Source organism: Hemitrygon akajei, chromosome 1 (genome assembly GCF_048418815.1).
Source record: "Hemitrygon akajei chromosome 1, sHemAka1.3, whole genome shotgun sequence".
Classification (NCBI taxonomy): Eukaryota; Metazoa; Chordata; class Chondrichthyes; order Myliobatiformes; family Dasyatidae; genus Hemitrygon; species Hemitrygon akajei.
This window is the reverse complement of record NC_133124.1, coordinates 92,908,625-92,932,155: the sequence shown is the minus strand read 5'-3', so window position 1 is coordinate 92,932,155 and position 23,531 is coordinate 92,908,625. Positions and strand designations below refer to the sequence as shown.

Sequence of the window (23,531 nt, the reverse complement as noted above, 5' to 3'; positions counted from 1 at the left end):
CGTCCGGTCCTGGAGATTTATCCAATTGAAGCTTTCCAAAAGCTGCAGCACATCCTCTTTCTTAATGTCTATATACTTAAGCTTTTCAATCCACTGTAAGTTATCCCTACAGTTGCCAAGATCCTTTTCCGTAGTGAATACTGAAGCAAAGTATTCATTAAATACCTCTGCTATCATCCTGCGGTTCCATACAGTTTGCTACTGTCGCACTTGATTGGTCCTGTTCTCTCATGAACTGATTCTCTCAGAAACTGATTATCTGTTATTTGTGAAGTGGGGTGCCGTGCGCAATCATAATCGATTGAAAACAGACGTGGAAGCACAGAGAGACATCGGGAAATTCCAAGAAGACCTTCTTCGTTGCTGCTGCTGCTGTGAGGTCTGGGACTCTGCTGGGAAGAATAGGCCCCCAGTCCTTGGGGTCGCATTGCCAATGGCCATTGGTGGGGCCATCTTAATACGCTCAGCAGAAGATGGTGCTCGGAGAAGCTGTGCCAGAGGGGATGATCGTCGGCTCGGAGGTTCGACGGACTCAGGTCACTTTCGGTGTGTGCTGTGTCTGTGAGGCTGGTTTCGACAGAGCTTCCATTGTGTGCTGCGTCTGCGAGGCTGAGTCGGGCGGCGCCTTGGAAGTCCATAGCGGGAGTACTCCCTTCTGCCACCGGTGTCGGATGGCGAGTCTGTCGGGACCCTGGGGACTTGTGGAAACTGTGGTGATTTCTTTTGAACTTACAGTCCTTTAACATCTTTGACTATTTTTACTGTGCCCATAGTCTGTTTTTTTTTTATCAATTATGCTATTGTTTGCACTGTTGTTACTATATGTTGTAATTATGTGGTTTTGTGCAGGTCTTGTAGCTTTAGTTTTTGGTCTTTTTGTCTGGTGGATTTGGAGCTCCTTTCCGGGGAATGTGCTAGACGGTAGCACGATATTAATACGCAGCAGCCTCTCCGGACTCTGGATTGCGGATTGCCAAACGTTACGTGGATTTTCTGGTGTAGTCTGTTTTGTCATATGCTTTTGTGATATCATTCTGGAGGAACGTTGTCTCATTTTTTAACTGCATTGCATTTGTGGTTTCTAAATGACAATAAACTGAATCTGAATCTGAATCTGAATCATGTCTTATCCTCTTGCTCTTCACATACTTGTAGAATACCTTGGGGTTTTCTTTAATCCTGCTCGCCAAGGCCTTCTCATAGCCCTTCTGGCTCTCCTAATTTCATTCTTAAGTTCTTTCCTGCTAGCTTCATAATATCCTAGATCTCTATCATTACCTACTTTTTTGAACCTTACATAAGACTGTCTTTCCTTCTTCACTAGATTTTCAACAGCCTTTGTACACCATGGTTCCTGTATCCTACCATCCTTTCCCTGTCTCATTGGAACGTACCTATGCAGAATGCCATGCAAATATTATCTGAAAATTAACCACATTTCTGCTGTACATTTCCGTGAGAACAACTGTTTACAATTTATGCTTCCAAATTCCTGCCTGATGGCTTCATATTTCCCCTTACTCAAATTAAACACTTTCCTAACTTGTCTCTTCCTATCCCTTTCCAATACTATGGTAAAGGAGATAGAATTGTGATCACTATCTCCAAAATGCTCTCCCACTGAGAGACCTGACACCTGACTAGGTTCATTTCCCAATACCAGATCAAGTGCAGCCTCTCCTCTTATAGGCTCATCTACATATTGTGTCAGGAAACCTTCCTGAACACACCTAACAAACTCCACCCCATCTAAACCCCTTGCTCTAGGGAGATGCCAATCAATATTTGGGTAATTAAAATCTCCCACCACTACAACCCTGTTATTATCACTCCTTTCCAGACTCTGTCTCTCTACCTGCTCCTTGATGTCCCTGTTACTATTGGGTGGTCTATAAAAAACACACAATAGAGTTATTGATCCCCTTCCTGTTTCTAACTTCCACCCACAGAGACTCAGTAGACAATCCCTCCATGACTTCCTCCTTTTCTGCAGCTGTGACACTATCTGTGACCAACAGTGCCACGCCCCCACCTCTTTGGCCTCCCTCCCTGCCCTTTCTGAAACATCTAAAGCCTGGCACTCGAAGTAACTATTCCTGCCCCTGAGCCATCCATGCCTCTGTAATGGCCACAACATCATAGCTCCAAGTACTGATCCACGCTCTAAGCTCATCCACTTTGTTCGTAATACTCCTTGCATTAAAATAAACGCACTTGAAACCATCGGTCTGAACATGTCCCTTCTCTATCACCTGCCTATCCTCCCTCTCGCACTGTCTCCAAGCTTTCTCTATTTGTGAGCCAACTGCTGCTTCCTCTATCTCTTCAGTTTGGTTCCCAACCCCTAGCAATTCTAGTTTAAATTCTCCCCAATAGCCTTAGCAAACCTCCCAGCCAGGAAATTGGTCTCACTCGGATTCAAGTGCAACCTGTCCTTTATGGACAGGTCACACCTGCCCCCTGCCCCCTGCCCCAATGATCCAGAAATCTGAATCCCTGCCCTCGTGCTCCAATCCCGCAGCCACGAATTTATCCTCCACTTCACTTTATTCTTATACCCAGGCAGTAATCCTGAGATTACCACCTTTGAGGTCCTGCTTCTGAACTTCCTTCCTAACTCCCTGTAGTCTGTTTTCAGGACCTCCTCCCTTTTCCTACCTATGTCATTGGTACCAATATGTACCATGACCTCTGGCTGTTCCCCTTCCCACTTCAGGATATCATGAACATGATCAGAAACATCCCAGACCCCGGCATCAAGGAGGCAAACTACCATCCGTGTTTCTTTCCTATGTCCACAGTATAGCCTGTCTGACCCCCTAACTATAGACTCACTTATTACTGCTGCCTTCTTCTTTTCCCTACCCTTCTGAGCCACAGGGCTAGACTCTGTGCTAGAGGTGCGGCCACTGTTGCTTCCCCCAGGGAGGCCGTCTCCCCCAACACTTCTCAAACAGGAGTACTTATTCTAAAGGGGGACAGCCACAGGGGTACTCTCTAGTATCTGACTCTTGCCCTTTCCTCTCCTGACTGTTACCCACTTACCTGTCTCCCGAGGCCCCAGTGTGACAACTTGCCTATAGCTCCTCTCTATCACCTCCTCACTTTCCCTGACCAGACAAAGGTCATCGAGCTGCATCTCCAGTTCCCTAACGTGGTCCCTAAGGAGCTGCAGCTTGGTCTCTTACCTCTCAAACAGAGAGCATAGGGCTGCAGTTTTCTTCACAGCAAATGACAACATCCCTGAGAATTTAGTACCTCAGTACTAAACTGGGGTGTTAGTTGAATTCTTTGTCCTCATGTCTCTTGTATGTGAATGCAGTCAACAATTGTTTGACTCATAGTCTTCCATGCATTTTACAAGAAACATAGACAGATGCATTCAGGTACTTAAGTTTTTACTGCAAGGTAAAACTTTGGCAGATACAATAGGTCTTTTAAGAGACTTTTAGATAGGTACATGGAGCTTAGAAAAATAGAGAGCTATGGGTAAGCCTAGTAAATTCTAAGGTAGGGACATGTTCGGCACAACTCTGTGGGCCGAAGGGCCTGTATTGTGCTGTAGGTTTTCTTTGTTTCTAGAATTAATCTTTTTAAGGATCGAACAGAAACTGTAGTGAATTACTGATAGGCTCGCTACCAGATTTGCTTCCAAGACAAGCAGCTTTTGACATTTTTTTATCATGGTGAAAATAATTCACTCTTTGTGGTTCCTGGTACAGAGGAGAAACAAACATGGACTTTATCAAGACATTATTTTGCTTTCCCAAAAATCTGTTCTTTGCCCTAATGTATAACTGCTGAACTAAAAATCAGTTTTTGGTTTCCTTTTGCTCAGGAGCAACCGATTTGGCCCCACTATTGGAAATGATATTTCCCACTACTGGTCTTAAAGCTTCAGTCATGATGGCAGATTGCACATTAAAGTTCATGCTTCCTGAGCAATTTTGCTAGTAGCACTTGTAATTCTAAATGCAATGGTGCAGGGCCCTGATTAACGTGCCATTTCACACGTGGAAGAATTCCTTTGCTTGTATCCTTAATAGCTTCACGTCTAGTGAATTACTTTTCAGATGTAATTACCATTGTTCTGGAGGCAAGTCAAGCAACTACTTGCACACATCAAATGTCAATAAAAAGGGGGAAAAAGGCATAATGCTGTTAAAAATCAGAAATAAAAGCAGTAATGGGTGGAAGTATCCAGTTACATTTCAGTTTTTATGGTTTAGCTTATAAAAACAAGCGCAGTTTGCTTTTGATTTACTCTATACTTACAGGGTGGCAATTGTCGCGCTTCTGACTTTTCCAACCATTCGCAGCAACTGGTAACCCCATTGAAAGCTATACTCACCATTGTATGATGTTTTATATACAAAGGGTTTATCAGGAGCGTAATCCCTTTGTTATCCAAAAGCCACCTGAATTCTGTTGTGGGAGGGAATGCAGTACCATTATCATATTTGCATCCGTTTGAACCAGCAGACAGAAATCAGTTTAATATGGCCCGAAAGATGATAAATGTGACAACAGCACATACTCGACACTGCATTTAAGTGTCATTCTAGATTATTTAATGAAATTGACATTGCTATCAAATTAGATAATGACAGCACCAGCTTAGTCACGTTGACAGTTATAGTGCTGTCAAATGCAAGGTTTCTATGTAAAATAAAAGTAGAAATTTTGCTTCTGTCAGAAGCTGTCCTGCCTGCATCTAAATGACAATTAGATGAGTTACCAGTGGACAGAATCAAGTTGTCCACTTCTTGCTGTGGACAAGTTGCTGTCCTCACCTCCAGATTTCCAATCCTTGCATGCGCTGGGTGCAGAGTCCTAACCCTTTCGATTTTCTCTACCTGGGACTTGTCTAGTGAGGTGTAGTTAGGTCTTGGGTAGCAAGCTGCTGAAGCTCTGTATCCAGCATGGGCCAATAACCTTTGAAAGAATGCAAAGTTGTGCAGTCTTGCTTTCCAGTCAAGGTTTGTGAGGTTTTTAATTACACATTTTTTTAAGAATATCTAATGGTCAGAAATATTTAAGCCCATTAAACTGACAATAAATATTTTAGTACAGTTTAATAATATTGGCATTTATTAAATATAGTCAGTAAAATCACTTATAAAGAAATGAAAATTACTCCATTCTCCATTAAGATGAATAGAGTCTCGTATCCTATATCAGGTCTGTAATACTGGGGAATTCCAGCAAAATTGGGCTCCACTGTTAGATTCTATGTGGGATCTGGTGATGGACAGAACAGTAGATACAGAGTCAGCTCTCTTTCAGTAAGACCTGGACTGGTGTATTTTGCTGTTTGAACCAAAAGAAATACTAAAGCTTTGTAGATTTTTGCAGATGATCTAAATAACATTTACAATGCTGATTCAGAGTTGCTGGGAATTTCAGTCTGCCCCCTGAGTGTGATTTAAGAAGTTCACACTGCATCTTGAACTTTGTAAGTAAGCTACCTTGAGCTGTTTAATGAAAGGAATAGATAGCCATTATTCAAGATGCAATGGTGCTTAAGAGCAGTGTGCTGTTACCAGCACACTGAGGAGTGATCAGCAAACAAGATGGGAAGATGTTTAGCTTCAGATGGAACACTTGCAGAAATTTCAAATAATTAGAAAGAATCCAATAAAAATTCTCACCAGAAAATAATGCCCCAAGGCACTGTATAGAATGTATTGTGTGGAGAATCATCATTATTAAATGATTCATGTAACTTAAAGGAGAAAGGCATCATGATGTTCTTGTAAAACCTCCTTGCTATTCCTAAATATTAAAGAAGTACTGATCAGTCATCTGATTACTGTACTCTACTACCTACACATACGATTAGTTTATTTCTTCTGCAGTCTGAACTGGAAGCAGGATTAGGCCATTTGAACTCTCTTGTTTGCTCCAGCATTCAATACAATCATGGCTGATCCTTTACCTCAGAGTAATTTTCCTGCTAACACCCATATCACTTGATTCTCCAATGGCCAAAATACTTCCTGATTATAAATCATGAACCATTGCTCCTTTGTTTCATCCTTTCTGTTTAGAACCTCATAGACCTCATAGTTCACATAGATCATTTCTTCAGTATTTTCCTGTCTGTAGCCGCCAACACATCTCTTCACATGCACTGAAAATCTCCTTAATTTAATATTATGCAGATAAAATTTTTGTTCTGTTCTTGCGAAAAATTCATTCTCATTCCCCATGGAGCTCAGCTTTGTTACTCTGTTTGCCCTGGCTACATCCTTCACTGAGATCACTCTTTTCCTCTTCTGTCTCTGTATACAGCTTCCCTCGACTATCTGCACTCTATAATTCTAACTCCTCCAACATTTTCCCTGTTAGCTCATCCTACATAAGCTTTAATTTGTCTCACAATTTGTCATCCACATGAATCGTGCTCAATTTTGCTGCCTTGTCACTCTTCACCTCGTGAACTCTTCATTGTTTTTCAAAGAGTTGAAAGCAGGAACATTTTCAGTTTGCTTCTTTGTCTATTGGCTCACCGCTACATATTTAATGAACATATTTTAGTCTTGCATGATGGTGCAATTTTTCCAGTGTTGCAACATTAATACTGTTTCCAATTGCCAACAATCCATTGACCTTTAACAGCCTAGCTGGCAGTTATCTGTTTTACATGTTAAAATATTGTTGCTTAAATTATTTAGCTTTGTTCTCTTCAAAAAAAAGTTCCAAATATACCAGTGGTCCTGAAATCTTTCTTCTATCATATGGTTTCACCTTGGTGAAGAATTAAGGTTTTTTTTAAGAACAAGAAGTCATTGGTCATTGAATACTTCCAGTACTTTTTGTTTCTATTTTACATTTCCAGCATCTGCATTTTAGTTTTTTAACTTTGCTACTATGTTCTGGTATTGAACATATTTATTATAGGAATGCAAAATGCTTGAATTGAACATTGCATTCTCTTGTTTTATGTTAATTTGTATAAATTATCATTTCATATACATTTCCTTTTGTCATATTTTGATTACTTTATATTGATGAAAATCAAAATATCTTGGAAAATGTGCCTTTTTGCTAAAATCTGCAGAAGACTTGGTGCAAAGTGTAACCTTCTTGCCTCAATATGCTTTTAACCATCATGTGCAATTTTGTCAGAAGCCTATTAATAAAAACCACATTTCTGAATACTCATTGTAAACTATCCAGAAACCTGTCAGGATATTAACATACTAGTTCATTAATTGGACTGGAACACAGATTAAAAGCCAATCAATCCTCTGACCCAACTTGCCTGCCCACCCACTTACCTCCCTTCATTTATAATTAATTTCTTAACTTTGAGAAAACCAACCAGGATGTTCTTTCCCACCCCCTACCCGTCTCTAGCATTCAGTTTTGATCCCATGCAACCGCCATGATGCTGGGCTTGATATTCCCCCACCCATGTTAAAATTCTGTCAAGCACATGATCCTGGAAGAATTAGAGTAGTGCAGCAGAGTTAGGGGAGGGGTATCTTTTGGGAAAAATATGCTGCCAATTATGTCGGTGTAAAATATTCAGTTCATTGGGATCTGAGCACTGGTCACAACCACATTTTAATGTGGAAGAGCAACTATCATATTGGCTATTGTGCACTACATCTATACCACACTACTAAAGTCTTCAGAATGTAATAGAATTGCTGTGTTCAAAACTTGAGAGGCAAATTTGTTCCTGAGTGACCACTTTGTTTATGATACTCCATTTGACAAAAACAATTTTGATGTGAAAATAAATCAATTTTTTTTATTATACACTTAGTGTCCAATTTTTCATTAGCTTGAATGCCTGAGGCTCCCTCATGAAACACCAATTTCAAAAATGGAGCTTCTCAGTTTTTGTAATTTCTGCCATTAAAATATTTGAACTGGAACAAAAGAAGTATATGAATAAATATGGTAGCTAAACTAATCCAATTATAGCACCAGTCCATGCAATACTGAAGAGTTCAAAGAAGGAAAGATAGGAAATTAATTGGAAATAATTTTCAGAGGAGATGATTTGCCTTTTTCCCCTCAGAAGAACACTCTGTTGAAAACAAACTTAGACACTTGGCTCAGCATGACAGTTGTCAAGTGCATTTTATGCTTTGTTCCTGACTGACACAGATCAAAGGATGCAGATTATGAGTCTTGCACAGCAGTTGGGACAATGCAAAAGCTTTTAGATTCTCTGGGTTCAGCAGTGGGAAAAATAACCAGGCTTTTAATTTGCGTCCTCTGCTGGAGATTCTACACTTGAGGATGGCGGGCATGGAGAACATCTTGCCAACACCCTGTGCTTCTGTTCACATGACAAAGTTAGGTGAGGTAATGGAGGCTCTCTAATCACCATGGAAATAGGCTGCAGCATGAGTCATATTTCAAGCAAATGATGGGAATAGATTGGAAAAAGTAACAACCTGAAAATGCAGACCGCCTTAGATACCACCTACACACGAAAAAAAATGTGTTGAAAGGCTTCATTCTATGGTGGACTGTGTCAGCAAGGCTGAAAAGGGTATAATGAATTGACTGTAATTTTAGCTACACTGTCAGCATAAGTACTCACTGGATAAGAGGCCAGTTATTTAGAAAAGGGACAAGGAGAATTTTTATTTTAATCAGAGGTCTGAAACTCTGACATTTTTTCCACTGCAAAGGGTTATTTGGTATATTCAAGGTATGAGATTAATGGACACTTAAGAATCACTCAAGGGCATGGAATTAGGGTACTGTATCAACCAAGAAATTAGATGATAGGGTAGATGCATTGCGTTATACCATCTACCCTATTCCTATTTTTGTTCTTCTCACATACAGTAACTTCTGATATTTTACAGGTGCTTTTTTTGTTTGATTGTTGGTGTGCTTATGACCAGACAAAACCTTATGCCATTGCTGAGTTATTACAAATTACTGTTTGATTCCTGGGTTTTAAACTTTTTTACATTCTACAAACTGCAGAGAGCAGTTTGTTGAGCTCATAAGAAAGAGCAACTATGTGGGGGAAGCAGTGTGACATGCCTTGATTTCCACACACAGTGATTAAAGAAGAAGTTATAGCACAAAGTGCATCATTTTTTAAGCCAAATAAGATATTTGCAAGATCACTGGCTGTGGGAGTTTGACCTTTATTTAAAAAAGAACACAAAAAAGGTTGTGTCTGAGTGATGAGAAAAGCTTAAAGATGGGAGCTGTGTGGTCTATTGGGTGACATTTAAGTCCCAGCTCGGAAAACTGACAAAGATGGGGAAAGTTATAATGTTTCTCAGAAGTCATCGGTGAAGGGAATTTTAAAGCTGAGATTTTTATCATCATGATTAACCTGTTACAGATCTTGTCACCTTCCTTTTAAATTGGGCAAAACCTGTTATATGTCACATACAACGAATACTGCATTGTGAGCAAAGAAAACAAACGTCACTTGTCAAACACGAGGAAATCTGCAGATGCTGGAAATTCAAACAACACACACAAAATGCTGGTGGAACACAGCAGGTCAAGCAGCATCTATAATGAGAAGCACTGTCGACGTTTCAGGCCGAGACCCTTCGTCAGGACTTGTTGCTTGTAGTGATTAATTAGCAAGCTTCATTGCCAAAACCTGATGGTTACCTTTCAGTGTACTGTGGAAGGACACTTGTTTAATGGATGTATCATGATGTTTTTATTGCCAATTTGTGGATTTCAGCCTGGTTCACACATAGTAAAAAAATTGAGAATGGCACATTGCTGTTCTCTGACATCTGCCATTCTTGAAAGAGCTCTTCTGATGAGTGGGCAGATGTCCATCTGTAAACTGTTCTTAAGAACACAGGAAAGAGGAGCAGAAGTAGATCACTCAGTAAAATTACGCTTGTTCGTTTACCTCTGCACCATTTTCTTATTCTGTCCGAATGGTTCTTAATTTGACTAACATCCAGAAATCTATGTTTTAACTCTCAGTTTTGAATGCAATTAATGAGTGAGCTTCCATAGCATCTTGGCTAGAGAATTCTAAAGATTAATTACCCCCGGAGTGAAGATACCTCCTCATTTCAGTCTTAGGTGGCTTACCCCTAATTTTACTCCTAAATTCTAAACCTGATGTTATAATTTTATCTACCCTGTTGAGCCCGCTAATTATCTTGTATGCTTTGGGGCAGCACAGTAACACAGCTGAATTGCATCTCTAGTGATGGTGATTAATCCTATCCTCTAGTTCTATTTTAATAGAATCTAACCATTCTCCATGACCGCAGGGGTGTCAAACTCATTTTAGGTCACGGGCCGGATTGAGCAAAATGCAGCTTCATGCAGGCCAGATCAGTCGGACGCGTGCGAACGCAGCTTTCGTTGCCTCCGTTTTTTCAGCCTGCTCTCATGTGTCTCAGTCTCTGCTATAACTACAAAGTGTTTCACTTTACAAATTCCATTTCTTATGAAGAAGACTGCCGAATAAACACTAAAAAACCCTGAAAACCTGGTACCTGAATAAACTCAGCATTAGCCATATCATACTCCATAGGCGCTTCGATTACTGGGGCCAGCTTTAATAGTAATTAGATATTACCTCGCGGGCCAAAGATAATTCCACCGCGGGCCGGATTTGGCCCGCGGGCCTTGAGTTTGACATATATGCTGTATAGGTTTCTTCACACATTCAGACTTGAGTTGGTAGGTTAATTGGCCACTATTATGTAGTATCTAGGAAGCATCAGGGGAGAATCATTGGGAATGTAAGGAAAATAAAATATGATTAGTATAGTATTAAATGGGTGTTTGAAATGTGTTGCAGTCTCAAAGGACTGAAGAGCCCTTTTCCAGGCTGTATAATGCTGTAATCATTTCAATTAGGTCAGCTTTCATTCTCTTAAACTTTAAAGACTAGAGACACAACACTTCTCAATCTCTCCTTTTATAGCTCACTATCATTCCAGAGACATTTGCTGCAATCCTTCTTCTACTGGTATGTCCTTCATTTGATAAGGAGAACAAAATAGTGTACAATATTACTGGTGTCATCTCACTAAGTTCCTATATAATTTTAAAAAGATATCTATCCCACTATTTGCTCACAAATCTTTTTTATCTCATTGAAAGTCAACAAACCATTTGCTTTCATAATTGCCTCCCTTGAAACTCTTCATATTTTTATGAGTGATAGCCTATCAACCAGTTTATTCTTTGTTTACTATCTTCTACCAGCATTTAATTCTCTCTATGATATTAGTCCTATTTTATGTGCTCGTATCTTTTTCTGCAATTTCCTGTATAGGACTTTATTGAGACTATCTGAAAATACAAATACACATATCATTTCCCATCATCTATAGTATTAGATATATTCTTAAAGAATTCCCTTTGATAAATTTGTTTCATAAATTCACATTGACCTTACTCAATATTATTATCTACATGAATTTTAATATACAGTTGAAGTCAGAAGTTTACATACTCCTTAGCCAAACACATTTAAACTCAGTTTCTCAGAATTCATGACATTTAATCCTAGAAAACATTCCCTGTCTTAGGTCAGTTAGGATCACTGCTTTATTTTAAGAATGTGTAATGTCAGAATAATAGTAGAGAGAATGATTTACATCAGCTTTTATTTCTTTCATCACATTCCCAGTGGGTTAGAAGTTTACATACACTTTGTAATATACGGTAGCATTGCCTTTAAGTTGTTTAACATGGGCAAACATTTTGGCCTGCCTTCCACAAGCTTCTCACAATAAGTTGCTGGAATTTTGTTCCATTCCTTCAGACAGAACTGGTGTAACTGAGTCAGGTTTGTAGGCCTCCTTGCTTGCACACCCTTTTTCAGTTCTGCCCACAAATTTTCTATCAAATTGAGGTCAGGGCTTTGTGATGGCCACTCCAATACCATGACTTTGTTGTCCTTAAGCAATTTTGCCACAACTTTGGAGGTGTGCTTGGGGTCATTGTCCATTTGGAAGACACATTTGCGACCGAGCTTTAACTTCCTGGCTGATGTCTTGAGATGTTGCTTCAATATATCCACATACTTTTCCTTCCTCATGATGCCATCTATTTTGTGAAGTGCACCAGTCCCTCCTGCAGCAAAGCACCCCCACAACATGATGCTGCCACCCCCATGCATCATGGTTGGGATGGTGTTCTTCAGTTTGCAAGTCTCACCCTTTTTCCTCCAAACATAACCATGATCATTATGTCCAAACCGTTCAATTTTTGTTTCATCAGACCAGAGGACATTTCTCCAAAAAGTAAGATCTTTGTCCCCATGTGCACTTGCAAACTGTAGTCTGGCTTTTTTATGGCGGTTTTGGAGCAGTGGCTTCTTCCTTGCTGAGCAGCCTTTCAGGTTATGTCGATATAGGACTCATTTTACTGTGGATATAGGTACTTGTCTACCTGTTTCCTCCAGCATCTTCACAAGGCCCTTTGCTGTTGTTCTGGGATTGATCTGCACTTTTCGCGCCAAAGTACATTCATCTCTAGGAGACAGAATGATAGATAGATAGATAGATAGATAGATAGATACTTTATTCATCCCCATGGGGAAATTCAACTTTTTTCCAATGTCCCATACACTTGTTGTAGCAAAACTAATTACATACAATACTTAACTCAGTAAAAAATATGATATGCATCTAAATCACTATCTCAAAAAGCATTAATAATAGCTTTTAAAAAGTTCTTAAGTCCTGGCGGTAGAATTGTAAAGCCTAATGGCATTGGGGAGTATTGACCTCTTCATCCTGTCTGAGGAGCATTGCATCGATAGTAACCTGTCGCTGAAACTGCTTCTCTGTCTCTGGATGGTGCTATGTAGAGGATGTTCAGAGTTATCCATAATTGACCGTAGCCTACTCAGCGCCCTTCGCTCAGCTACCGATGTTAAACTCTCCAGTACTTTGCCCACGACAGAGCCCGCCTTCCTTACCAGCTTATTAAGACGTGAGGTGTCCCTCTTCTTAATGCTTCCTCCCCAACACGCCAACATCTCCTTCCTGAGCAGTATGATGGCTGCGTGGTCCATGGTGTTTATACTTGCGTACTATTGTTTGTACAGATGAACGTGGTACCTTCAGGTGTTTGGAAATTGCTCCCAAAGATGGACCAGACTTGTGGAGGTACACAATTTTTTTTTCTGAGGTCTTGGCTGATTTCTTTTGATTTTGTTTGTAAACTTCTGACCCACTGGAATTGTGATATAGTCAATTAAAAGTGAAATAATCTGTCTGTAAACAATTGTTCGAAAAATTACTCATGTCATGCACAAAGCAGATGTCCTCAATGACTTGCCAAAACTATAAAATGAAATCTGTGGAGTGGTTAAACAATGAGTTTTAATGACTTCAACCTAAGTGTATGTAAACTTCTGACTTCAACTGTAGCATTTGACAAGGTCTTTCATAATAAAAGATTAAGTCACACAGAATCCACAGGGAGATGATACGTTAGATACAACATTAATTTGGTCATAGAAGGTAGCAGTAGAAAGATGTCTTATCTGCCTGGAGGTCTGTGGACAGTCGTGTTCTGCAAAGATCAGTGCTGTTGTCCTGTTGTCTATGATACAGTATATATATATGTAAATGAGTTGGATAAAAATACAGGTAGTCTGTTTCGTCAGTTTGCAAATGGCATTAGAGTTGGAGTTGTTGATATTGAGGAACAACATCAAATGATAGAATATGAGATAAATCCAGTGGAAATTTGGACAGAGAAATGGAAGATGGAGCTTAATCCAGACAGATTAACTTCGAGCAGTGGAGGCTGAGGGGATAAAGTGATAGAAATATATAAAATTAAAGGAGCCATTGATAGGGTAGATAGTCAGAGTCTTCTCCCAAGGCAGAAATGTTAAATTCTAGAAAGCTTCTAGAAATTCTAGAAATAAGGTAAGAGGGGGAAAATTTAAGGGAGAGGTGTGAGGCAGGTCTTTTACATCGAGGGCGGTAGGTGCCTGGACTTGGAGTAGAAGCAGATATGACAGCCACATTGAAGAGACATTTTGACAGATACATGAATGTGCAGAAATTAGAGTGTAGGGATGTGCAGGCAGATGGGGTTGATTTAGATTAGCATCATGGTTGCCATAGACATGGTAGTCTGCAGGTCCTGTCCTCCTTCTGTACTGATCTATGTTCTGTATTGCAAAGGTACACCTAATGTCAGAGAAATGTATACAATATACATCCTGAAAGTCTTTTGCTTCGCAACCATTCACGAAAACAGAGGAGTGCCCCAAAGAATGAATGACAGTTAAATGTTAGAACCCCAAACCCCCCTCCCACGCATAAGCAGCAGTAAAACAATGATCCCCCTCCCCCCACCAGCAAAAAAAAGCATCGGCACCCCCCACCGAGCACTCAAGAGCACAGCAAAGCATCAATAAAGACACAGAATTGCAGTACTCCAAAAACTACTTGTTCACCCAGTAATTCAACAAACCACAGGCTTTCTCTCTCTCTTGATAAGGGAAAAAGAGGTGTCCCCGTTTCATAGCGAGAGGGGAGACATAACAAACAACTCGCTGATTTACAATGTTATAAGTTTGTTGCATCATTTTTTCCAAGCTCTGTGCCCAAAGAACTCGAGTCTCTGGGCACACGGCCAGCAGCCAGCTCACTGCTTTTGATCTTCCATCTCCCACGACACACCGATTCCCTGCAGAGGCACTGGTAACAAGTCCGCCCACCTCCAGAGCCATGAAATCCCGGAACCCTAAAGACGTGTTAGTCTTCTCGACCACATCCTTGGCATATCAAATAGCAGCCAGTTGTGAGAACCCAAGAGCAGGTCCCATTCCAGCAAAGAACTGAAGTCAGCGTGTAACTTCAGGTCAGGGTCTTCAAAAGATCCCTGAAAGGGAAAAATAAAGATATTAAAGATGGAAATAGAGCTGTTTCCAAAGATGGAAGCAAAGGAGTCGCCATTGTCCTCCTAAGCTCCAAATTTGGGAGAACATTGCATTTTCCCATTACTTGGCAAATTTTAATCAAATTTAATAAAAATAGTTCAAATGTAGGGAGTATATGAGTTATAAACTGACAGGAAATAACAAACAGCTTGTAGATCTGAAAAAGGTGAGTAATATTGTCTTGATTAGACAAGAGAAAGTTTTGAACTTTTGAAATATATTACTTTATTAGCATGTAAATTTAAAATTGTTTGGCTGAGTGATTTATGGTACTGCCATTTACCTCAGCAACATTGTCTGAATCCATCTCAGGTGTACCAGCTTTGATCCTCCCTCTGTGAGTCATAATTCCATCAAAATCTTCCATTTATACGATGCCTTTTATGCAGTCAGTTGCTTTGCAAAGCAAAAGGAACAGATGCCAAGTATCTGGAGTAAAAATAGAAAATGCTGGTCAGACAACATCTGTGGAAAAAGAAGCAGACATAACACCTCACGTTGAGGACTCTTTATCAGAACTGGGAAAACAAATAATTAAAAATCAAAAGACTAATGATGAAATAATTGGAATATGGTTTATTTTTGTCACATGTACCATGTTACAGTGTAAAGCTTTTCTTGCATACTGTCCATATTGATCAGATCATTATACAGTGCATTGAAGTAGAACAAGGTAAAGCAATAACAATGCAGAATGAGGTGTTACAGCTACAGAGAAAGTGCAGTGCAGATAAACAACAAGGTGCAAGATCATAATGAGGTAGATTGTGAGGCTGTGAGTTCAATTTGTCATATTAGTGAACTAGTTAATAGTCTTATAACAGCAGGGTAGAAGCTGTTGTCAGGTCTTGTGTTGCATGCTTTCAGGCTTGCTGGGAGGAAAGAAGAGAGAATGTATGGTGTGGAAGGGCTTTTTGATTATGGTGGATGCTTTACTGAGAGGACGAATCCATGGACAGCAGGCTGGTTTCTGTGATGTGCTGAGCTATGATCACACAAATATCAATTAATTTCAAGCACTCAGGATATCAGGAAAGTAAAGCAGAGTTATCTTTTCAGATTGAAGACTCTTCGTCAGAGAGGAGCAGTTGCAGAAAGTGATGTAGAGAGGGTAGGAAGAAATGGATAGAATCAAGTGAATATCTCTGGCAGGGTGAGACAGGATTGTAGTTGTGATAAGATATCAATGTAAACATCTAAGCTAAGGGGGGATGTTAGTGAGAAGGAACATAAAGGAAGAAACATACGAAAGAGTGCAATGTATTGTGGGAAATGCCTAGCAAGTAAAGCACTGTCAGTAGAGAGAAAAAAGCCAAGCTAATGTTACAGATGGTTGACTTACTCCAGAGAAAGAGCATTACCTGAAATGGTAAATGCTGCCCAGACAGAAGATAAGGTGCTGTTTCTCCCCTTATGTTAAATCTCATAACAGTCCACAAGGCTGCAGGCAGATGAATTGGAGTGGAATAAAGAATAAAAGTGACAGATGATGAAATTTCTGAGTCACCCTAGTGGATTAAACACAAGTCCTCCACCAAGCAGTCACCCACTCTGCACTTTCAAATATCAGGAATACTCTTGGCACAAAGGGAGGGGAAGATTTGAAACTAGTAGCCAGTGGAGTGAAATTGAGAATGCACTGTGTAGAAATATGACAACTCTACTACCAAGGACTGAAGGTGGAGTACTGTGGCAAAGGACTGCCAAGTGACAAAAAGACTCCCAGATCTCCCACCCCTTCCAGCTGACATGAGGACTGTAAATGCCCCTAGTTATTAAGGGAGTCCCACTTCAATAGTCATGAAAATGTCTATTACTTTCATGGCCCAGTTCTGAATGTGCCTTCCAATGCTATGCATGATCCCCAGAGACTCCCACTGCAGATTGTTGACACTTGAGTGCCTTCCAACGTGGACCACGGCATCCTTTTGATCATTGCTGGGTTCAGTGCTTCATCCCAGCAGTTCACATTCCTATTTTGCTGATGTAAGAAATCTAGGTGAGTCTGCCAGTAGTGAAGATATAAAGAATCTTCAACGGGATGGGGACAAATAAGTGAGTGAACAAGTACATGGCAGATGCATTATGATGGGAAAGATGTGAGATCATCTCTTTGATGCACAAAATATTAAAACGGTGTATTTTTAAATGATGATTAGCAAATGTTGATGTTCAAAATGGGTGCCCTCATTCATAAGTCACTGTAAGCTGAAATACGGCTGAATCAAACAGTCAGGAGTACAAAAACATTTAAATACAGCAGGAAAGAAGTTTTGCTGCTATCGGTGCTGCCCTCACCCACTTCTCACCCATTTCTTGAACATCTCCGCTGACCCCATCTTCCTGTTGTCTTAACAGTGATAGAGTCCCTCGTCCTTACCTACCACCCTGTGAGCCTCCACATCTAACACAACATCCTGCACAACTTCTGCCATCTCCAAAGGGATCCTACCACCAAACATGTCTTTACCTTACTTAACTTCCCCCCCCCCCCGCTTTGCATTCCACAGGGATCCTGCCCCCTCTGATTGCCTTGTACATTCATCCCTGCCCACTAATCTTTCCCCCAGCACGTATCCCTTTAAACAGCCAAAGTGTTTAAAGCTGCCCATTCAATTCCTTCTTTACCTCCATTCAGGGCCCCAAACAGTGCCCCCCCCCCCCAGGTGAGGCAATACTTCATCTACAAATCTGTCTGGCACTCCCAGTGTGGCCTCCTCTACATTGGTGACCCATTGTAAATTGGGAGATGGCTTCATTGAGCATTTCTGCTCCATCCATCAAAATTGGGACTTCCTGCTTGCCAAACATTTTAATTTTGATTCCCATTCCCATTCTGACATGTTGGTCCATGGCCTTCTCTTCTGCCAAGATGAGGCCACCCTCAGAGTGAAAGAGCAACACCTTAGATTGTAGAGTCTATGCTATTGAGATTAACATGATTTTCACTTCTCCAGCCTTGCAACTTCACCATATCTGCTATGGTAGTGGGATCAGAGAGATAGTTTTTAATCCATTATATAAGAGGCAGCTTCAGGTTTTCATTTGACAACTTCATTAAGAATGTTAATGTCCTTTGAGCTACTATTGGAAATAAATTAGAAACTTTAGGCTTATTTCTTTCCTTTATTTCCAGCGAGTAAATCAAATCCTTGTGTGATTAAGCAAATGCAACAGGCATGCAAACAGGGAAAGTCAATCAACTTTAGAAGCAAAAATAGATTAAAATTCGGGCAGGACCCTCCTGAGAGCTCATTACAAATTAGAACCTTTTTTTTCTCTTTGTAGGTGTTCATTTATCAGCCATACAGTATAAATTGGAGCACAGAATGTGAAACTAAAATAGTAGTGATAAATATTTCTGTGCAATTAGTCAGCCCGTTGAACACTATTTGGAACTGGAATAAAGAAAGAACATTGTTGATACCCAAGAGCAATCAGCATATTTCACCAGAATTAAGCAGGAAATAAGGCACTGGTGCAAGGATGCTTGAAGTACTGGAATTAATTTCTACAGTGTAATGATAAATGAGAGGAGATTTTCTCTCATTTTAGAAATCTTTTAAAGCTTTTAAAAATTAAAGTTTTAATGAACTGAATATGCTATTTCCTCTGCTTGAGGTGTTAATATCAAGGAGTGAAGGACCCCTCAACTATCAGGCTCTTGAACCAAGAGGATAACTTCACTGAGCTTTACATGCCCATAACTGTAATGTTCCCACAACCTATGCGACTCACTTTCAGGGACTCTTCATTTTATGTTCTTGTTACTTCTTGTATATTTATTCCTTGTTATTATTTCTTTTCGTATTTGCAAAGTTTGTTGTATTTTGCACACTGGTTGAATGCCCAAGTTGGTGCAGTCTTTCATTGATTCTGTTATGGTTACTATTCTATGCATTTATTGAGTATGCCAGCAACAAAATTAATCTCGGAGTTGTATATGGTGACATGTACTCTGTTAATAAACTTACTTTGAATTTTTGAACTTTGAGGGTGTCATCAATTTCGAATGACAACAGAGGATGAGAAGAAAGACTGGGAGAAATTTCATTATGAAGCAAATGCCTTGGACAGTGTATCTTTTAAGGGATAAATAGTTGAACAGGAGAAGCCAGGTCAACAAGCAGGACAATGAGTTTAATTCTGCATTGCATTAAAATTTGAATAGCTGCTGAGAATTTTAACCCAATTATGCATGGTTTATACACATAACAATAATTTTGCATATGTTAGACTAAGACAAAAAATAATTTGAGTTGATTAGGAAATGGTCACTGACAGTACAAGGTGGAATTTATCTTACTCATGCCCAGGTTTTCCCTGGTTCAGTCAAGCTAATGATGTCAATGGTTGCATTCCTAGCTTTGACAGAAATTGCAGGTTTGGAGAAACCATTATTCATTGAACAAAAAAGAACTCTTGCCTTGTGATTCAGGAATAAGACATAATGAATCTATTCTCCCACCATGCAGGTGTTACACACAACATCTCCTAACCTCATTGTTCAATGGCTATATAATGTTTAATAAGTCTCTGTTCACAGTCATTAATGCAGCACATCGTGTGCTAATTAACTCTTTGAGAAACAAGCCGCTCAGACCACTTATTGCTTGGGAGTCATTCAGCCAGTTCACCACATTGAGAGGTTTAGAATTTAGATGGAGTTCGGGGTTTTCTGCGTTTTAGAGGGTTTTTCCTAAAGCATTACTCAGAGAGGCTTTGGCTCAAGCCACCTGGGCACAGAATGAGGGAAGAAACTCTGGTCTTCCCATATTTCTTCTCGGCTAAGGAATAGGGTGAAAAATTGGATTGTTTGAGGTAAAACATTGAGAGATGAATTGTCACCAAGCAGCTGATGTATTCTCATAGTTAACTGGATATCAGTATTGCAATTCAACTGCTATAAGTGTCTGGTAATAGCTGTTAAAAGGGAGAGAAAATGGAGGGAATTCATTTCCACAGTGAAGAAAGTACTGAATCTGTCTCTTGGATGAAGACTTGAGATACCATCAGAAATTCACTCTTGTTTCCTCAGCTTGAAAATAAATGAAAGGAGTAACATTTATTAGGTTACAAGAGCATGTAAGGTGTTGTGTATCTTTATGTATGAGGCCAGAGTCAACTGCCCCCAATTAAAATAAACAGATAAGCCCTGCCTTTACTGGTAATATTACTGTTGCTATTTCCAATGAATTGAATCTGGTGAGTTCTTGAATGAAGCCAGCTACTGAAGTTAATCTACTGAACTCCTGTTCTTTATGATGTTTATTGGTAATGATCATGAGAAATCTGTACAAATTATAGGATTGACTGTAGGCAGCAACAATAGAACAAAAAAATTAAAAGTGATTGTGGGAGATTTTAATTTTCCACACATAGACCGGGAAGCCCATACTGTAAAAGGGATGGATGGTTTGGAATTTGTAAAATGTGTGCAGGATAGTTTTTTGCAGCAGTACATAGAGGAATCAACTAGAGAAAGGGCAGTGTTGGATCTTCTGTTAGGGAATGAAATAGGTCAGGTGACGGAGGTATGTGTTGGGGAGCACTTCGGGTCCAGTGATCACAATGCCATTAGTTTCAATATAATTATGGGGAAGGATAGAACTGTACCCAGGGTTGAGATTTTTGATTGGAGAAAGGTTAGCTTTGAGGAGATACAAAAGGATTTAGAAGGCGTGGATTGGGACAGTTTGTTTTATGGGAAGGATGTGTTATGAATGTACCACAGCTCTGAGGGGCCGAAGGGTGCGGGACCAGCCCCCTCCTTCCGGAGAATCGCAAGATCGCTATTAATTCGGGTCTTGGACCCAGGAAATGAGAGACAATGCAACGGATTTGACCATTGTTCTTAGAGGCACCTGTGTGAATTGCAACTCTATAGTACGTGCCAGCTATCAGGGACATGGACACCCTCGGGCAATGTGGGGTGGGGATGGTATCACCCTACCTTGATTGACATTTACAAATCTGCCAGCCATGATAAAACGGAGACTGCAGGAGGCGGTACTCCAGCGACGCACCAGATGGAGACACCATCGCTGATCGTTCCCGTACGAACGGGAACGCTGCTCGGGAGCCACGTATGATTTGGTTCCCCTAGCTAGGGAATCGAGTGGCTAATAACCCCGAAAAGGATTCCGAACTGACAACGGGAAACTCACGGTCCCGAACACGATTTGAGTCCAACAGGCTGGCAAGTTTATTTTCTCTCTCCCACCCGTGAACACCCAGCGGTCCCTCAAACGGCTAAAAGCCTTCATGAACTGGCGAGACTTTTTATATTTCCATCGGACAATCGTTTTACCCCTAGACAAATGATAGAGCTACTTCGAATTGTTGATTATTACTATACCCGTGCTTTAGATTGAGTATTGACGACGTATATTATCTGAATGTTTGTATTAACTTTACTTTTGTGCCCCTTTATAAATAAAAACGTTTAAAAATGGTACCATCAGACTTCAGCGGACCTCTCTATCTTTGCTGGTAAGTGACCCAGTTATGGGGTTCATAACAGATGTAATAGAGAAATGGCGGTCATTTAAAGGTGAAATTTTGAGGGTACAGAATCTTCATGTTCCTGTTAGGTTGAAAGGAAAGGTTAAAAGTTTGAGAGAGCCATGGTTTTCAAGGGATATTAGAAACTTGGTTACAAAAAAGAGAGATATCAACAATAAATATAGGCAGCATGGAGTAAATGAGGTGTTCGAGGAATATAAAGAATGTAAGAAGAATCTTAAGAAAGAAATTAGAAAAGCTAAAAGAAGATACGAGGTTGCCTTGGCAAGTAAGGTGAAAATAAATCCGAAGGGTTTCTACAGTTATATTAATAGCAAAAGGATAGTGAGGGATAAAATTGGTCCCTTAGAGAATCAGAGTGGACAGCTATGTGTGGAGCCGAAAGAGATGGGGGAAATTTTGAACAATTTCTTTTCTTCGGTATTCACTAAGGAGAAGGATATTGAATTGTGTAAGGTAAGGGAAACGAGTAGGGAAGTTATGGAAACTATCATGATTAAAGAGGAGGAAGTACTGGCGTTTTTAAGGAATATAAAAGTGGATAAATCTCCGGGTCCTGGCAGGATATTCCCTAGGACCTTGAGGGAGGTTACTGTAGAAATAGCAGGGGCTCTGACAGAAATATTTCAAATGTCATTAGAAACGGGGATGGTGCTGGAGGATTGGCGTATTGTTCATGTGATTCCATTGTTTAAAAAGGGTTCTAAGAATCAACCTAGCAATTATAGGCCTGTCAGTTTGACGTCAGTGGTGGGTAAATTTATGTGATGTATTCTTAGAGATGGTATATATAATTATCTGGATAGACCGGGTCTGATTAGGAACAGTCAACATGGATTTGTGCGTGGAAGTTCATGTTTGACAAATCTTATTGAATTTTTTGAAGAGGTTACGAGGAAAGTTGATGAGGGTAAAGCTGTGGATGTTGTCTATATGGACTTCAGTAAGGCCTTTGTCAAGGTTCCGCACAGAAGGTTAGTTTGGAAGGTTCAATCGTTAGGTATTAATATTGAAGTAGTAAAATGGATTCAACAGTGACTGGATGGGAGATGCCAGAGAGTAGTGGTGGATAACTGTTTGTCAGGTTGGAGGTCTGTGACTAGTGGTGTGCCTCGGGGATCTGTACTGGGTCCAATGTTGTTTGCCATATATATTAATGATCTGGATGATGGGGTGGTAAATTGGATTAGTAAATATGCAGATGATACTAAGATAGGTGGCGTAGTGGATAATGAAGTAGGTTTTCAAAGCTTGCAGAGAGATTTAGGCCAATTAGAAGAGTGGGCTGAACAATGGCAGATGGAGTTTAATGCTGATAAGTGTGAGGTGCTACATTTTGGTAGGAATAATCCAAATAGGGCATACATGGTAAATGGTAGGGCATTGAAGAATGCAGTAGAACAGAGTGATCTAGGAATAATGGTGCATAGTTCCTTGAAGCTGGAATCTCATGTGGATAGGGCGGTGAAGAAAGCTTTTGGTATGCTGGCCTTTATAAATCAGAGCATTGAGTATAGGAATTGTGATGTAATGTTAAAATTGTACAAGGCATTGGTAAGGCCGAATTTGGAGTATTGTGTACAGTTCTGGTCACCAAATTAGAGGAAAGATGTCAACAAAATAGAGAGAATACAGAGAAGATTTACTAGAATGTTACCTGGGTTTCAGCACCTAAGTTACAGGGAAAGATTGAACAAGTTAGGTCTTTATTCTTTGGAGCGTAGAAGGTTGAGGGGGGACTTGATAGAGGTATTTAAAATTATGAGGGGGATAGATAGAGTTGACATGGATAGGCTTTTTCCATTGAGAGTAGGGGAGATTCAAACAAGAGGACATGAGTTGAGAGTTAGGGGGCAAAAGTTTAAGGGTAACGCGAGGGGGAATTTCTTTACTGAGAGAGTGGTAGCTGTGTGGAACAAGCTTCCAGTAGAAGTGGTAGCAGCAGGTTCGGTATTGTCATTTAAAGTAAAATTGGATAGGTATATGTACAGGAAAGGAATGGAGGGTTATTGGCTGAGTCCGGGTCAGTGGGACTAGGTGAGAGTAAGTGTTCGGCATGGACTAGAAGGGCCGAGATGGCCTGTTGCTGTGCTGTAATTGTTATATGGTTATATGG

The 23,531-nt window shown here is 40.2% G+C and overlaps 1 protein-coding gene across 4 annotated transcripts in view; it reads left to right on the top strand.

Moving 5' to 3' along the window:
* Positions 1 to 23,531, top strand: part of tsnare1 (T-SNARE Domain Containing 1) — a 1,022,909-nt gene that overhangs the window by 743,606 nt on the left and 255,772 nt on the right. Inside the window, exons 12-13 of one of the 4 annotated variants that reach the window (XM_073048081.1) lie at positions 13,037 to 13,097; positions 18,179 to 18,347. The exons of 2 other annotated variants lie outside the window; for them this stretch is intronic. In XM_073048081.1, coding sequence (XP_072904182.1) covers positions 13,037 to 13,097; positions 18,179 to 18,225 — 108 coding nt within the window. In that variant the 3' untranslated portion in view covers positions 18,226 to 18,347. Of the gene's footprint in view, positions 1 to 13,036; positions 13,098 to 18,178; positions 18,348 to 23,531 lie in introns of those variants that run through there. One more of the 4 variants, XM_073048074.1, reaches the window with a different exon arrangement.